This window comes from Plectrocnemia conspersa, unplaced genomic scaffold, assembly GCF_051122295.1.
Source record: "Plectrocnemia conspersa isolate PC_06_02 unplaced genomic scaffold, ASM5112229v1 ptg000008l, whole genome shotgun sequence".
NCBI lineage: Eukaryota > Metazoa > Arthropoda > Insecta > Trichoptera > Polycentropodidae > Plectrocnemia > Plectrocnemia conspersa.
In genome coordinates, this window is record NW_028277172.1 from 15,775,492 (window position 1) to 15,793,037 (window position 17,546).

At 30.1% G+C, this 17,546-nt stretch overlaps 4 protein-coding genes across 6 annotated transcripts; 2 read left to right on the plus strand and 2 right to left on the minus strand.

Moving 5' to 3' along the window:
• The first annotated feature begins 2,756 nt into the window (after positions 1–2,756).
• On the plus strand, positions 2,757–5,879 carry LOC148233137 (uncharacterized). 2 transcript variants are annotated; one of them, XM_088189211.1, is made up of 10 exons: positions 2,757–2,903; positions 3,269–3,393; positions 3,458–3,608; positions 3,692–3,940; positions 3,998–4,187; positions 4,414–4,547; positions 4,619–4,806; positions 4,886–4,963; positions 5,025–5,194; positions 5,264–5,879. In XM_088189211.1, exons 1-10 carry the CDS (start codon positions 2,822–2,824, stop codon positions 5,421–5,423), a joined length of 1,527 nt encoding a protein of 508 aa, XP_088045337.1. In that variant the 5' UTR covers positions 2,757–2,821; the 3' UTR covers positions 5,424–5,879. The 2 variants fall into 2 exon arrangements, with proteins under 2 accessions (XP_088045337.1, XP_088045338.1); XM_088189212.1 differs by lacking the exon at positions 2,757–2,903 and having other exon boundaries at positions 3,126–3,393.
• Positions 5,880–7,589: 1,710 nt separating this feature from the next.
• On the plus strand, positions 7,590–9,463 carry LOC148233138 (glutathione S-transferase 1-1-like). Of its 2 annotated transcripts, none has more exons than XM_088189216.1 (4): positions 7,590–7,799; positions 7,866–8,212; positions 8,898–9,068; positions 9,139–9,463. In XM_088189216.1, exons 2-4 carry the CDS (start codon positions 7,868–7,870, stop codon positions 9,283–9,285), a joined length of 663 nt encoding a protein of 220 aa, XP_088045342.1. In that variant the 5' UTR covers positions 7,590–7,799; positions 7,866–7,867; the 3' UTR covers positions 9,286–9,463. The 2 variants fall into 2 exon arrangements, with proteins under 2 accessions (XP_088045342.1, XP_088045341.1); XM_088189215.1 differs by having other exon boundaries at positions 7,590–7,628.
• Positions 9,464–10,056: 593 nt separating this feature from the next.
• HemK2 (HemK methyltransferase 2) lies at positions 10,057–11,052 on the minus strand. Its single transcript, XM_088189217.1, has one exon. It carries the CDS (start codon positions 11,050–11,052, stop codon positions 10,426–10,428), a length of 627 nt encoding a protein of 208 aa, XP_088045343.1. The 3' UTR covers positions 10,057–10,425.
• Snapin (SNAP associated protein) lies at positions 11,026–13,239 on the minus strand. Its single transcript, XM_088189218.1, has 3 exons — positions 12,950–13,239; positions 11,277–11,442; positions 11,026–11,209 (listed from the first exon to the last, which is right to left on the minus strand). Exons 1-3 carry the CDS (start codon positions 13,111–13,113, stop codon positions 11,084–11,086), a joined length of 456 nt encoding a protein of 151 aa, XP_088045344.1. The 5' UTR covers positions 13,114–13,239; the 3' UTR covers positions 11,026–11,083.
• Positions 13,240–17,546: the final 4,307 nt, after the last annotated feature.

Genomic DNA, 17,546 nt, shown 5'->3' on the forward strand with positions numbered 1-17,546 from the left:
ATTTAATAAAATTGGAATTATGATTTTTATTTACAGGAAATAAATATAAAAACATTTTTGCACCTATAAAAATGATTAATAATTTTTTTTATTAAAACTGATCTAAAATATGTTTATATAATGTGGTGGATTAAAGTTTTTTAAGTTTAATTTTCCCCTGTGTGAGGAAAAATAGTGATTGGAATAACACAAAATAAACTTTATAATAAGAGTCAAAGTCGAAACAAATTATTATAATATATATAAGTGCTGAAAAAGAATAAATGCATTAGACATCGCATGTATTCTGTATAAACGCTGGCATTGAATAACCAAATATTTACATGCATAATAATAATAAAAATTCAAGTTGAAAACTTTTCTACGCAAACATCAATCATATGTGAAGCAAAAAATCCGACTAACGACACTTGCAGAATATTTATTTTTGTTACTTTTAATAATTACTTATATATTGTAATTTTTAAAGTAATTAGTATATAAATTGTGAAAAATAAACAAAAAACGAACATTTTATTTTACATACATATGTATAGAGATATTTACACAATAAGGTGTTATCTACATCGAATGCACATTACAGTTAAATAAAAGGTTAACTATTCTTTCGGCAATGACATACAACTTGTTCCTATATTAAATTTTATCTTTTGATAATGTTTATTTCATTATCATTTAAAAGGCTATTTGTACAATATTAAAGATGAAAAGCTAAAAAAAGCATTGTTTGTATAAGCTCAAAACGGACGGTAAAGCAGCAGAACCTGCTTGTACTAAACAAATATTTTGGTGTGAGTTATTTATAAAGGTATGGTGAAAATGTGGCTCTAAAAATTTTATGCTGTGGACGAGTGTCTTGAAAATGAAAAAGGTCGTAGACGCTCATCTAGGCGTTAGTTAAATTAAAATCACGTACAACAATTAGACCCAGCCCAAAGATATTCAGCGCCCCGGGAAAAATGGTCACCTCGGAAATGTCTTCTTTCTTTTTTGTGATCGATTTTCGTGTGAGCAAGTTTCTTTGTGACCAAGGTTCATATGAACAATAGTCCATGTGAGCAATCTTCCTGTGACCAACGTTCGTGTAACAGTTACTATGCGAGTAATAGCCCATTCACCATTAAAAAGGATTACCGAATAAAATTTTTGGGCATTGGTTACTGATCACTGGTTTAGTGGGTGTAGGTATTTCCCGGATATGTACAAATCTAATCATCCAGCCGTTGTTACTTCCCGAGCACTCAACGTGCTGCTTTTTGTCATACCCAATACACTTTACAACTTTTTTATTTTGTCAATAAATCAAAAGTAATTACAATAAGTCATATTAAGTTAATATAATACAGTCTTATTTTTTCAGAAAAATTGAAGAATAAGGAATATATATCACAAAAAGGGTAGAATCTCTGGAATTTACCATTAAAAAACGGTCCACAAGGTAGCTACTTTCAGTCTTCTTCGTCTATTATAATGATCGGCGTAGCTCCACTTGATGAGAATTCGAATGAGCTCTATTGCGTCGCAGGCAGGGGATTTTTTGATGAACCGCTGACAGAAGCGAAATTCGAATAGAAGTATAGGCGTTATGTATACACTTTCAGTTATTTGCGCTGTGGTATTCATATATTCAAAATGTCAGTTGTGGTAGGGTCTTCATATATAAAAATTGACAAAATAATGTATAATTTAATAGTCTTTAAGCATTTTTTTTAAAAATGATTTATTAATTTACGCATAAAAATAAGTTTTTTTTTATGTCAAAAGCTGCATTAGTTTTTTAAAGTACACGAAGATAATAATTTTGCCTTTATTTATGAAGGATTGCACTAAAAATTGAATAGAATACTTTTAATGCATATCTCAAGTAATAACTAGAGACTCAAAAATTATAGCAAATCACACAACACAAACGATCTTATTTATTCATATAGTTTACTCTTTGCATTTCGTCGCTAATACCTTAATAGCTTAATAGATTAATACCAACCAAAGTATGCACAATAATACACACTTTGGTTGGTTACCATTATATTTTTTTATTTGGTTATCATATAATTATTTTACCCGCTGTCTTTGTGACGTTGATCCATTATATTTTAGGTCTTTGATGTGTGAATAAAAAACACTATCCAGTATTTATAAATAAATAAATATATAAAGAATAAAACACCCATCGTGAAATAAATAATAGAATATGATGATTTACTACTAACCACGGTTAATTTTCAACATAGTGAAAATAGACCACTTGATATGAAACAAAACTAATGGATATGTGTGGGTATTCTCCGGTCAGTTGCGCTGTTAATGCAAAGGTTAACTTAACGACACAACGTAAAAAAGAAAACAACAACTCATTCGGACAAAAGGTCAAACGCAAACGAGGATAATAATACATTACACAAATCCCGGCGTCTGTTATTAATATAAAACTAGTAGTTTCTAAAAGAAATGGTGAATATGCGTCTATGTGAAGAAACCTATATGAAATTGATGAAGTATGCTGTTAAATTTCTATGCCCTTTACTAATATTAACAAAAAATGTGTTATTAGAAGAAAATTATTAAATTTGGTCGATTAAACGGTTTCAGTTAATATCGGATTTGTATTAGTGACTAGAAAAAAATAATAACGAATTCAAACGAGTGTGGGCTCTTTTGCTGGTAATTTAACTTATTATCTCTTTTTACTAATTAATATTTATTGAAAAGATAGACACGTACCACAGTTTATTTTCAATACGATAAGTAAAAAAACATTTTAGTAGTACATTTGCTGTTGAAGTGAATAGCACATCTTAATACTATAATAATAGTCATAATGGATATTAATACGATCTTAAAATCACTATGTTTATTCTATATTTTTCCAATATATATTGGGGCGTCATCTGGACGAACTTGTATTTAAGAATTTATTTTAATTTTTTGTTTTTAAGACTTCTTTATATAGAAATAGCACTATTCATTTTTGACAAAATAACTATTGTTTTATATGATTATTTGCAACCAATCAGACACATCATTACTTAAATTTTTCTAAGCTAAGATTTGTTTTATTAAAAATGCTTTTGAAATAAACCTTCTTTATTAACCCGTTTCTTCATATGTTCATAATATGCGAGCCAAAATATACTGTTCCAACTGTAAAATAACACAAATTAAATTTAATCTTACAAAAAGTTACTTATTTGAAAATGGATAGTATTTTTCGGTCACCGTATACGTGTATGTACATACTTAAATTAACATTTTCTCATGTTTATAGATATAGCTAAAGACGTTTTGTTCGGCGGTTCTATCCAATTTACAATTGACACGAACTTAACGAATAATTACTTAAGGATTGCTCATAATTATGAAGAAGCATTTGAATTAAATTTTAATAATGAGGTTATTAATTTAATACTAACATATTATTAAATGTATGATTTTCAATGTATATTTAACAATTTAGGTCATACAAATAGACTCTAATCATCCAGATTGCATAGAATGGGTCGATAATAATACTTATATTTTATCAAATATTTCCCAATACAGTCAGGGTACTTGGCACTTTGGAAAAAAAAATTTTTTTATACTTCAACTTGATATTGCTGTAAAATGTAATTACTTATTTTATACATTTACATACATGTATTAACAAACTACTTTACAATAATACAAATGTCGATTATCATACTTTTAGACTTACCTGCAACAAATTCTACGATAGCTACCACTTTGGGATCGAGCATTTATATTGACTGTTCGTTAAATAACCAAATACAACCAACATATTGCAGTATCGTTAACAATCATGGGAAAACTGTTAGCGGAAATCATTTGTTAGCCATAAATCCAGTAAAACTAGAAGATGTAGGAACATGGAAGTGTAAAATGGGCTTGCACAATTCAATCAGGGAATTTATTCATGACGTGATTGTGAAAATAAAACGTTAGTCAATAAACGTATAATATTATATCTGTTATTTTTTATAATAAACTATTTTAGCTGATGAAAACATCAATAGTACAACGTCAGTTGGTACAATGAATAAAGAAAGCAAGCTTGTGGAATTAAAATGCACAATTAAAAAACCTACATTTAGAGTGAATTGGTGTAGAGCTGTAAGTCCTAGTGGAGAATATTTTACACTCATTGATGGGCATTTTGCTGACAAGTATTCTTCTATCGGTACAAAGTGAGTTCATAAATTTACACATAATTTATATTATCATTATCAATGTATATTATCATTATCATTGTATAATATCATATAATTGTATAATATCATAACATTTTTAATTTTGAAAAAATATATGATTTTGTAATAGATCACAATTTTGTGACATATATGTAGTTGTCTTGCAATACATCAAATTTAAATACAAAAAATACTATTTTATCTCATATAATTTTTTTCGCAGATTAAATAATAATACATGCGGAATTGAAATTCACCTACCACTTAGTACAACTACAGATGTTGGACGATGGCGAATTGATATAGGAGAAACAAATGATGTTTTTACAGGGTGTTTCTTCGATGTTCCAGATGATAGTAATTAATATTACATGGTAGTAATGGAATTATGTTAAGATTGTTTTTAAATAATCACTTTTAATGTCTAGATATAACGTTACCAATTATTGATGTTAAAGAAAAGAGAGAATCGATCGAGATTGGCAAATCAATGTTATTTGAACACTCAGTTCCATGGCCAATAAAATATTGCTATGTGATGAATCCCAATGGTGATTTTCTTTATTCTAAAAACATAGGGTTGCTGCAGGTTGGAGTGTGCAAAATTATTGTCAAAGTTAGACCTTTCTTGAATATTATTTTACTTCTGTTTTTGGATACACAAAGCAATATATATATATGATTATTTACTTTAGAGTATGACACTACAAGGAAGATGGACTTGCGGTATACCTTCACGAAATGACACTGAAGAACTACAATTTCATACACAAGTAAAAAATATTATTAAAATCTGTAAAAATTATTGAAAATTTATATTGAAAATAATTTTAGGTATTTGTTCTTTCTGGTGGGATAATATTTGATACATATGGTAATAAACCGATCATAGGGAAACCGTTCAAGCTTACGTGTAAATCACAAGTAAAAATACCAATGGCATATTGTCGATTTATATCACCGACCCATAAAGGATATTCTTCCTCATCCAATCTTGAAACAAGGTAAATTTAAAATTTACAAGGAAATAATTATTGTTTTTTTACAATCGATATTAATATTTAAAATTACAGTAATAGCGAAAGCTCAGGCCTTGATAAAGGAGAGTGTGTTTTGTACATAAAGAAACTACAATTGAAAGATCTGGGAATTTGGACGTGTGCTGCTTCCTTTGCACCGCCATTAACTATTTTTGAAGAATATGCAACACTAAACTTAATACCTATGAATTAAGTTAATATTCATGATAATTGGTTCATTTGCCTTATTAATATATAATTTAAAGCAAGTTTAATTTTAACAAAATATGAAAGCTGTAAACGCTACAGCGTCACTTCCATAGTTGCCTAATAATTTTTCACATTACGCAGACAGAAAACACTAATTAGATATCAATGAAAATACAAAGAAAAATTAAATTAAACCATTATTAACTTTTAGAAAATTCTAATATGATATATGAATAAAAATAATTTTTAATGCGATTCTGATAAAATATTATATTCTTCGTTTATCTTAATTGTATATACTATATTAAATATGTAATCAATTGCCGAAAATATTTTATAAAAATCATGTTCATATATGTTTAATATTAAAATATATAGTATATCGCATAAATATGTAATGAATGAACTTGAAATATGTTATATTGGAATAAATTAAATTATATTATTATTTTTGCACGTATAATTTCTTATCATAAATTAACAATTATGCAGCGTAAATAACTAAAGGGAACCAAAAAAAATCCACTCTCTCTTCTAGTAGCTTTACTGTTATGTAACTTTAGAAAAATTTAATAAATATTTAGAGAGATGGGAAATTTAAACTAAAACTGAGTAAATTATATTTACGAAGCGTAGACAAGCTTTACCACCACGTCTCTAAAGTAAATAGGATAGTAACGTATAATGAAAATCTAGCGTTAAATACATGTGCTTACACTTAGACTTTAAGCTAAAAGACATTTTAGAACTTTTCTTATAAGAGATTGCGACCATTAGACTGATATTTAATAGAAAGATCATGCTTATCACAACAATAAGAGAAATATAAAACAAACAATTAATCAGACACATTTTAACGTTTGCTTGCTCGGCGTGGAGTAGCACCAGCAATACTATTATTTTTATAAATCCAAAATAAAGCCATACAAATAATATACATCTTTTAAATTATATTAAAAAAAGAAATGCTCATATGTACAAGTATTGCTTTACCGCTTCGACTGCGATTATTTTATTGCTACTTATGGACGTTATTGCTCTATGATTTATGTTGACTTTGAGAATAAATATGCTAGGGCTCTTTAATATTTGATAACAGTATAGACTCTATACTATAGACTTTACAAAAAGTCGGCTGTCCAAGAACAGTCGCTACCGTTGGCCGTAACAATTATGTGGGGCATGTTTAAAATTAATCAGAAAAAGTAGAAATTGTTTTTTTAGCGCCGATTTAATGTCATAAGGTATGCCATTATTTATTGAAGTATAGTTTAGTTACATGTTGAAATATTTTGTTAAAAGAAATCAACGGACGAAGCACCGCCGTTAAGATCCGCTAAGAAGCGTAATGCCCTTTGCCGCCGTCACGTCAGTATTACCAAAGTGCCGCCTAGTTTAAAGCATAACAAATAAATAAAAAGACCTCCACAATGTTTTTTAACCCGGATTTCAATGTTTATAGTAGCGTAAAAAAGCTACAAACCGAACAGAAGTGGTGCCACCAGTAGAAATAATGTTAAACGGTTCGTCAAGTTGCCAGCTCGCCACAACTTTGATTAATATTTTTATGATAAGAACGAAGAATACGAAGATCATACAAAGTAAACAGTCGAATATATTAATAAAACAGGTTTCGAAACACACAAGGCTAAGTCAACGGAAGACACATGCGAACTAAAGATACAAATATCGCAAATAAAAAATAATAATCATTTTCTCTCTAGTAGGTCCAAGGTTATTATCAGCACACCTATATATTATTCTTATATTCTTTTCTAAAAAAAATATAGAATTATACGGTGTTATTTATTAATACAATTTTTAGGATTAATTGATATGGTGAAAGCAAACGATATTTCATTACATAATATTTATGGAAGGGAAGATCAGAATATGATCTCAGATTTGTAATATTTCAAAAATAGTATTTCGTAGAAAGTTACTTGCTCATTCATCGTTGCGTCTAAATCACTGAACACTAAATTACTTGTAATTAAATACGTGTGTGTCCCTCAATGATCAAAGTAATGTACCTCTTTTTTATACTTGAAAAAAATTGTTGCAAGTCACGATGATCGTGTATTTTTAAGGTACCAATTGTGTAATAGTGTTTTCAACATTCCCAGCATAATTGATGTAGACGTCATCTCGCTTGGCCGGTTTCCGCCTCATTCCTCCACTAGCCAGCGAAGCGAAACACCGTCAAACAGTAACTCTATATTTAAAACTATTTTAATAACTAGTTTTAGTTACCTTTTAGTGAACGATTCCCATTTAACTATCTAACAAAATTAATATATCATAAGCAAGTAACGCAAACGACAAAAAATCTAAAAATAGCTGGCTATTAATGAGATAGTGGTATCCACATTGGATCACTGTTTGTAAACTGTACCATACTCATACACCAAGTCATTTAATAATTTAACTTCAATTTATGTTATAGAAATGCCTGTGACCTTGTACCATTTCGCACCAAGTCCGCCTTCGAGATGCGCTCTTTTAACAGCCCGAGCTTTGGGCCTGGACGTCGATGTTAAAGTAGTAAATCTGCTCAAAAAAGAGCAACTCGATCCCGAGTTTGTCTCCAAGAATCCTCAACATACAGTACCGACTCTCGACGATAACGGATTCATCTTGTGGGAGAGCCGAGCTATAGCTACGTACTTAGCTTCAACGTACGACAAGACTGGAAAACTCTATCCTCGTGATGATCTTAGCGTATTAGCCAAGATTGACAGTCTTCTCTACTTTGACGCGGGAACTTTGTTTCCTAACATCAGAATGATTGTTGTAAGTATCACTGAAAAACAATCGTTTACCAACTAATTTCATTACTAAATGTTATATACATGAAAACAATTTTAAATTTAAAAGAACAGTATGATAATATGCGATGTGTAATCGTTTCTTATCAAGCCTTATCTACTGATCAATATTGCTAGTTTAACAAGTACTTTTGCATTGATAATACAAATTTTTGAGTGCATTCATGCAGTTTTGTATTAAAACAATTTTTTTGCTTCTTAACTTAATCAATATTTGATTTGTTATATGTTTCAATAACTAAGTAGCATCTTAAAACTGACCATATATTTTGAGATACTTGTATATAATAATTTTGATCATTAATAGGCGCAGATAGATTTCGCACCTCTGTTATTGCAACATAGTTTGTCTGCACTTTGATGTTACATAATGTTTTAAATATATGATAGCTATCCTTACTGATATTATTATGGACTTCCGATATATAAGGGCTGATTAGAGTATATTCAAACAGAATTTTGATCAATAGGAGAGCGCAAAAATAATTATTACTTCTCTAACGAGCGTTCTCACTGCGACGGCGACGGCACGATTTTATTGCTTTTGACGTGGATTTTTGAGTTCTTAGACAAGAATTACCTAATCCGAAGTCATTTGGGATACATTTTTAATAGACTTGCAAATGCGGCTATCAATATTTTAATTTTAGTTTCCAGTTTTATTCATGGGAGAGACTAAAATAACGCAAGAGAGGCGCGACAAAGTAAACACATCGCTGGAATTGCTGAACATATTCTTGGAAGGCAAAAAATGGTCTGCCGGTTTGGATCATTATAACGTAGCCGATTTATCTATCTTGGCATCAGTGAGTGGACTGTTTGTAAGTATAATATAAAATATAAATGCAATATATAGATGAAGCTAAAATAATTAATATCTTTAATGTTTAGACACTCGGCTGGGACATGAAACCGTATCCCAACATTGAAAAATGGTTCGAAAGGTGCTCGACGATTCCGGGATACGAGGAAAACGTGGCAGGAGCTAAGATGCTCACGGATATGGTTAAAAGCAAACTAGAACCTGGAGAAATCTGAATTGTTTATATATTTTCTTATATCTGTTACAAGATTATAATTTTTATATTCTTTTACATAAATAAATGCGAATCAACATTATTTTTATAAATGTATACACTTTGGAATGCCTCTAAAATGTTATTTTGAATTATAAATAACTTGTATCATTTTTTTTAAATAAATCGTTTCAAAACAATTTTTTATATTATATTATTAACATATTAAAGAAATAATTATAGTAAATTATGGCATAAAAACATTTCAGGCCCTTAGCCATTTTAACTCCTCAGTAAAATAGATGTTTTAAAATTTAAAAATATATAAAAACTTCAGGCATAACTACATAAATTTATATTACTTTATTTATAAAACATAAAAAATAAATCAAGACAAAAAAATCAAATATATTGATTCTTGGTTTAAATAAAGTAATTCTTTTCTACTAGTTATATTCATTATTTCTTTTTAAATCAATTTAACTTTTGATTTATGGCTTGATTTTGACATGCTCATAAAAATAATGATACAATACAAAGAAAGAATTTCTTGAATTTGGAATTCAAAAATATTAAAAATTATTTATTATGTATATGTATATAAAATGCAATAAAATAAAAATTCTGTTCCAAAGTAGGTAAGTCAGTATTATATCTATTAGCATGTTTTTAAATATATTTTTATTTTAGTTTCTGAAGGTCAACGTATAAAGATCCCCCTAAATCAGTAATATTGAAACATAAGTTTAAGTTCTAATAAAATAAGGAAAAAGATTTAAATCAAAGAAACAAATTTATAGATTTCATCAATGAATTTATATTCTTTATGAAAATATAAAGAATATTAAAGATACAATAATTAAACCATACGTCGTGACTTTTAGTTTCAACAAAATGAGACTATTCTTTATACTCTATTACATAGTAATATACAGTGTATATAGGATATTATTGTAGCAAGGGCGCAGTAAAATATTTGAATATTATGTTAATCGACTATTTAATAATTTGGCATTTATAATAGCATTTTATATTATATAAGGGGAGGGGGGGGGGTTGCATAATTTTATGTAATTTTAAATTTGACCTAAAACAATCTGGACCCATAAAGGTTAACTTTGAATAAGGCTTTCTTCTAAATACTTGTATGCATATAATAAAATCACTTCATTCTTTCGAATTTTACTACTTTCAAACGTTCATTTCTCACCTTTCTCTCTATAACAATTGACATGGAAAAGTGCATTTTTTTCATAATCAAACCAATCTCTGCGGGATCATTCTCTTCTATGACAATCATATAGCAAATTCCTTTATCCGATAAAGTCACAGGTAAAAGCGGTAAAAACTGATCTATAATTTCTCTACCGCGAACGCCGCCAGCCCACGCGCGGCTTATGCTACTCTTTTTTATTTCCTCACTATCGGTCACGACGTAAGGTGGATTAAATAAAATTACGTCAATACTTCGATCTCTTATAGACTTCATCAGGTCGCCGTTGACGCATTCCACGAGCGCATTATTTCTCTCGCCAGTCAGCTTCGTGACGTCGCACGCTTTCGGATTTATATCAACGGCGAAACAGAAACAGGATTTGAATACTTTGGCGAAAGCCGTTATATTGATTCCAGAACCGGGACCGATCTCTAAGCAAGTGGCCGGTTTGAGTTTTTCAATTAGATCGATCTCATTCTCCAGCGCATCTAACATGAGATACGAGTCTTCGGCGGGTTCGTAGACCGATGAATAATCGTCGTTAGATAAGTGAGATAAAAGTGGAGTATCCATTTTATTTTGTTGTTATTGAATGATAATTAAATTACGCAGCATTTCCTGATTCTTCGTTGGCATTTGAAGTCGAAGGTGTTGGAGAGTCACTGCTGATGATTGTGACGAGTCTTGTGCTTTCTTTGGCAGTCATTTGATGAATTTTATTCAATCTATCCTGCAAAAAGTTAATAAAAATGCTTTTAATACACTGTTTTATAAATAAATGTTAATTTTATCAATACCTGAGAGCTTTGCAAGATCGCTGAAGTGACCGTGATGCTCTGTTTGATGCACACCAACTTTTTGAGATACTGGTCGAATTTCGGAGGTGTTTTTTGACTCTCCGTGATCTTTTTTAAGTCGTCTAACACACTCTCTAGTTCTTGTTTTAATTCTACTTGCGAAATACTGAAATTAATAAATTATAAAAATTTACTGATGTAACAATAAAATAAGTATCTGTAATAAAATATTACATATAAAAAAAATAGTAAATAAATATAAGCATTGTCATAATGTTCACTTTTTGTAATTCATGAATTTCATAATTTTATACGATGTTTTGTTAATTAAGTCATTATACTGCTTGGATACAGTATAGTAAATATAATTGACTGTGTAAACGATATTGGAAAAGAAGGAAGAGAGAGGTTCTGTCTAATAGAATAGAGCGATTGCTAGAAAACTTATTGATTTATAATTAATACAGCTCAATATATTTTTAGAAAAATTAAAAGAAATCCGAATATACATAGCTTCAATTGATTCGTCTTAATGTTATTTAATTTTTTCAATGAGACAATTTTATAACCGTGTGAATATTGTGCAAGTAAAGAACTATTAATGATGATTTATTTAACACAAATTAATTGTTGCATATTAATATAATGAAATTCACTCAACAACTACTTAAATTAAAAATATAAATGGTCCTTAGCAGTTTTCGATACTTATGAAACATTAAAAAAATCATATGGTATTATAATCTAACATTTATCATATAAAACACATAAAATCTTGACTGTGACAATAAAAACTTTTCGTTAAAAATTGTCATAAATTGCTAATATCTAGGTTCTAAATTTTAACAAAGATGAACATTAAGTTGGAATTACCTAAAACAACACATTTTAACCATTAATCGATTGTTTGACAAAGCCTAATTCTTGTACAAAGGTATAAATACTGATACACAAAAAAATACAAAAAAAAATAGAATAATGATAAAGTAAATCAATAATAAATTAAAAACAAGACCCGCTAAGTGCATTTTAAATGTTGCAGCTGCAATGAATGAAAACACTATCCAGGTTAAATTATTCATCAGAGATTGAAATGGATTATGATCGCTTTTCAAATGTATTTAAGCAACAAACAGTCAATGTGTATACAAATAGAAAAATTGCAATACAAGAACTGACAAATCAGTGGAATGTGGTAATTAGGTAACCAAATTACAAGTGTCATGTGAGTGTTGCCAAATATACAGCTGTTTTTATTAGAAAAGTAAGACAGCAACATAGTCTGTTTTTGCCCCCAAATCGAGCGGTCGAGGGTAGGAAAGAGCTGAGCCCATACACATCTCAAAAATAGTAAGCGCAAACATAGCGTACTCACAGCACTTCCATTCAGAATACACTTTCAATAGGAACTTCCACAAGTTATACTTAGCTTTTCAACTACTTCGCTTCCAAATCAATTATATCATATATTATTAAGGGGAAAATTTATCTTTCATCTTCCTTGAACAAAAATATCCGAGGTGACCTTTATATTTTTTGTGTCTTCTTTTGATATTTAAAAATCTGGTCACCTTAATATTATTAACTTATGGGAGGCGGAAAAACTTCGCTTGCGTAATGTGACTAAACGATTCAAGCAATCTTCTCTTTGTAGTAATACAATATATATATACCGGGTGGTTCGCACACACTCGTCCAATCGGTCGACGGTCGGTTTGAGCAATCCCATAAGCCCCTCCGCCAATGTGTCTCTGGTGGGGTGGCCGCACAGCTGATCCGTCTCTTCGACAGAAGTGCCTGTGCCCGTTCCGGTTCCCGTGCTTTCAGTTTCCTCCATTACTGGCAACACATTTATTGTTCTAAATCACGACACTATTTCACTCATGACTATTGCCAGTCGGAGATCGAATCAAACTTAACCTAATCTGTCAAACGTCGAAAACAGATTTGATCAGATCGGGTGTTGCCATTGCGAAAATATAAAAAAAATTGTCAAACGTCACAATATTTTGTTTTTGACCGAATATTTGCTGTTCTAATCCAGTGGCCCGGAACATTTTCAAACACACGGCACATTAAAGCTTTTCCCACAATTTCGTGGCAAAAATGTATATTTAAAAAATAGAAAACATAAACAAACAAATCCATACATATTAGTGAAGGGCAAAATTAGGGTATATAATACAATACATAGGTGACCAGATTTTGAAAATATCAAGGGACATTAAAAATAAAAAGGTCATATTGAAAATTTTTGTTCAAGGACGATAAAGGAGGACAGATTGGTGTGAGAGCTAAAAACAAGGTCATTTCGGAAAATTTTGTTTGAGGAGGACAAATTGGTACGGGAAGTTAAAAAATTGTCATTTCAGAATTTTTTGTTTAATGAGAACAAAAAAGGGCAAAAGGTGGACAATTTTTTTGAGAATCATCCTCAAAGTAGTACGTCTGGTCACCTTACCAATATATAAATACAAATCAAAATCAAAATGCAAATATTGTAAATTAAATCAAACAACAGTGCAAATATAAACCGGTTATATAATTTAGTGACGGGAGGTAACGGGTGGCAGTTAGACACAGATTGCAGTAGTATTTTATTAAATATGTTAATTACATGTTAGAATTTTGTTATCATAGAGTGAACGAGGCAGCAGGCCGGGCTCGCAACCGGCCATTGCGAGCTCGCCAAAGTGTGCCAAGGAAGCTGTTCGTCTCGCTAGTATTACCAGAGTGCCGCACAGTTTTGGCCATAATAAAACCAAAATATTTATGTTTATTCCCACCAAAAAAAGTCACGTGACTGCACAAAATTGAACCCGGCAGCTGCCAGTGAAAATACCAGAAACTGGCAAAAACAAATTTTAAGCATTTGTTTGATAACGCTAATATAAGTAAGTTAGCTGGACTCGATAATAATAATAATCTAGTGTTAAGTACTTACCTACATAATAAAGACAGCGATCATAATTATCAGTCTTCAAAATTACACAAAAGTGATGATTTCTGAATAATTATTTTTTCCTTGCATCATAAACCGATAAAAAATATCAACGAGCAATGAAATTAATCCGCTAATTAATTACTAATATAATTGTCAAAAATGCTACTGAGAAGATTCTAGTTCAGTTTATCACATATTTGGTTAGCTCTAACCACACGCTATGCGTTATCAACTTTGATCGTGCAAAATTTAGTTTATCTTCATAACGCTATTATTGATAACAATTAATATGTGTAGAGCTAAAACTTTTTTTTAAGTAGGATTTGTTGATTGAAATTATTATAACAAAGTAAAGGAAACATTTTATGAGCATATTGTGTTTCAAAATATGTACCTTAAATATAAACATATACTACACAAGTGTTTATACATATATTACCTATATTATGATTACTAAATTCGGAAAAAATAATATAAAATTTCCATTAATAATCTTTTATTAACTATTGGTTGGTTTTATTAACCGAAAGAGTATGTGTGCTTCTCATGACCGATGGGTGGGGGAGTAAAAATGTCATCACCTATATTCATTTGTAATATACGGCCCTACCAATAAACTTGGAAAAGCGATTGCAAGTATCGACATCATCAATGCCAACTAACATCACACACCTCACCAAAAATCAACAGTTTTATCTATAACATTAGAAAAATGCATAAAATAGATTCCCCTTTCCTGTATTAGAATACATCCTCCAGGAAAAAAAAATGGAAAATAATTTTGCACTATTTCCGACACAAAAATGACTTGAGACCTTCAAAAGTAAACAAAAGTTAGGTAACCCTTTCATAGACAAAACAAATGAGCGTTCATATTTTATATTACATAGATTACAATGCATATTGCCTAAAACAATCTCATTACGACGCTGAAAGATCTTATGCATATTTATTATTTATGGTTAAAGTAACTGTGGCTGACCACCCTTCAACATATCTGTCACAAAGTTGAATATTAGAAAACAAAGGGTGTATAAGATCCTTGTCAAGATGCAATTTTAATTTTTCAGAGGGTGTTTCTTTCATTCGGCCTAATTGGTCGAAATCAAGACTTCAGTCAAAATTTCGATTTATTTATATATTTTCGGCAAATTCTAGAATCTGTACGAGATTTATAATATTGACCCCTATTCAAGTGTTTTCACATCTCGATGCTTCTTATTTCTCGACAAAAAACTAATATTAACCTCGTCTTAAAATTGTTTTGTACAGTAGCACATGCTATTTACTCAGCTGACTAACAAATTCATTAAAAACATAAAGAATCAACATTTTTTTTGACATTAGTGAATAAGTCAAACATGGATTGGCCTCTCCCATTGAATAAAACAAAATAATACATGTTGAAAAATCAATATAATTATCTAGTTGCAAAATCTTTTTATTTTAGCTATCAATTTTAATACTGGCTTTATTCGATTATCTCTTAGATAAGAAGGTTAATCTCCAGCAGTTAATTTCTCATGTTATCATAACAGTTGTTCCTACACATTTACAGTAAAAGGACTTTTTAACATTATCAACAATCATAAATAAAACAACTGTGTAATCTACAAACAATATAATTATATTTATAATTTCACAATACATAATTAATACTTTGGATGTGTAAGCTCATTACGTGGGGAAGCAGCATTTAAGGACCATAATATCAGGTGTACAAAATGAGTTTTTGTGCAATATAAAACACTCAGTTACATATTTTTTTATTTATATTAATTTTTCATTAACGGCCGGCCGCGAGAGCCTGCGACAGTTATCCGAGGGGTGAAAATATGACTGACCTACTACGGGACAGCACACTAAGATTGATATGCATTTTAATAATAATACATAATTTAATAAACGTGGTCACATACAGTTCAAATTTTCTTACATCGTACAAACAAAAAGGGAAAACATTGCACAAAACAAGGGAGTTCAATTATTTGATATCATATAATATATATTTATTATATCCCTTATATGCTATCACATTTATGACTGATATGGCAACAAATATTAAAAACGTACAATAGCCCACGAATGGATGTTTTTCTATTCACCGAAGGAAACTATATTTAGGCATGTAACATTGGTAAAACACAACATTGAATTCATTTTAACATTAATTCACCCGAACAGCTACTCCAAACGCGGGAACTATAAATTCCACAACACAGTTTTAATATTAGCGCCAATTTTTCAGCTGGCGTACTGTATTATATTGAAGGACAGTTTATTTTTTAATTCAATACACAAATGATAAACACATAAATATATATATATATATATATTTTTTTTTCACACAAATCTTAATTAACATGTAAGGAAATATATATATTAGTATGTATGTATTTATATAATAATAATAATATAAATATAATCAGAAAAGAGGTTTTATTTTATATTATATGACTTCAAAAGTATCCCTTGATTCGATTTTATAAAGAAACTTATAGTTAGCTTAAAATCAGGGGATACTATATTGTGCAAATTGGTTTTAAAATTAATCAATATCTCTTAGATAGATCTATGATTTGATTTGTCCAAAAATGGCGTCTCACCATTAAGGCATTGTAAACATATAACATGTGTACAAGTATATAAATTCACGAAAAAGGCTTCGTTTAACGTTTATAGCAAAGATGCGTATAAAAAAATGTTTTTTATTTATTATATATCACAAACGTCTGTGACGAGAGAAATAAAAGGAAAAGTCGGTTGTTGTTACACAATAGACAAGTGTAAAATGATCCCAACGTGGAAAAACTCACAGTCTTTACGTGTGAATACAAAGGTTAGATTAAAAGGAATGCTATTTAAACACAATACGAACCACACGAATTAAGTCCACTCAACAGTACTTATACGGTATAAATCAACGTCTTCGCAATAACCTGCGATCTTACATAAATATAAGATTTTGCAGTTATTGCGATAAAACGATTTAAAACGAAGCCGGTTATAGGTACACGACAATGTTAAAGACTCAACATTTAGGAAATAGTTAACACGGAGACGACAAACATGCTCACTCGCGAAGAAGTACTCCAAAGACCGTCAGGGAATCACACGGGATGCCCGCTTGGGTTTAAATCAAATACGAAAATATATATTTATTACACAATTTACACCGCACTCATTGGTCGATAGGACGTGTGAGAGAAACGAACAATAAATTACAATAATAAACGCGCTCAGTGCCAGCACCGGCCGTGAATCAACACAAAATAAACTTTAAATAAAATAAAAATAATAAAAATACTGTTACATACATATTGTGT

Coding starts and splice junctions, on each gene's coding strand:
- HemK2 (XM_088189217.1), bottom strand. CDS start 11,052: ATGGATACTCCACTTTTATCTCACTTATCTAACGACGATTATTCATCG.
- LOC148233138 (XM_088189216.1), top strand. CDS start 7,868: ATGCCTGTGACCTTGTACCATTTCGCACCAAGTCCGCCTTCGAGATGC. Junction 8,213..8,897: donor CTAACATCAGAATGATTGTT/GTAAGTATCACT, acceptor TTTTAATTTTAG/TTTCCAGTTTTATTCATGGG. Junction 9,069..9,138: donor CATCAGTGAGTGGACTGTTT/GTAAGTATAATA, acceptor TTTAATGTTTAG/ACACTCGGCTGGGACATGAA.
- LOC148233137 (XM_088189211.1), top strand. CDS start 2,822: ATGGATATTAATACGATCTTAAAATCACTATGTTTATTCTATATTTTT. Junction 3,941..3,997: donor CGTGATTGTGAAAATAAAAC/GTTAGTCAATAA, acceptor AAACTATTTTAG/CTGATGAAAACATCAATAGT. Junction 4,548..4,618: donor CTTCGATGTTCCAGATGATA/GTAATTAATATT, acceptor TTTAATGTCTAG/ATATAACGTTACCAATTATT.
- Snapin (XM_088189218.1), bottom strand. CDS start 13,113: ATGGAGGAAACTGAAAGCACGGGAACCGGAACGGGCACAGGCACTTCT. Junction 11,443..12,949: donor GAGTGTGTGCGAACCACCCG/GTATATATATAT, acceptor TATTAATTTCAG/TATTTCGCAAGTAGAATTAA. Junction 11,210..11,276: donor CGATCTTGCAAAGCTCTCAG/GTATTGATAAAA, acceptor AACTTTTTGCAG/GATAGATTGAATAAAATTCA.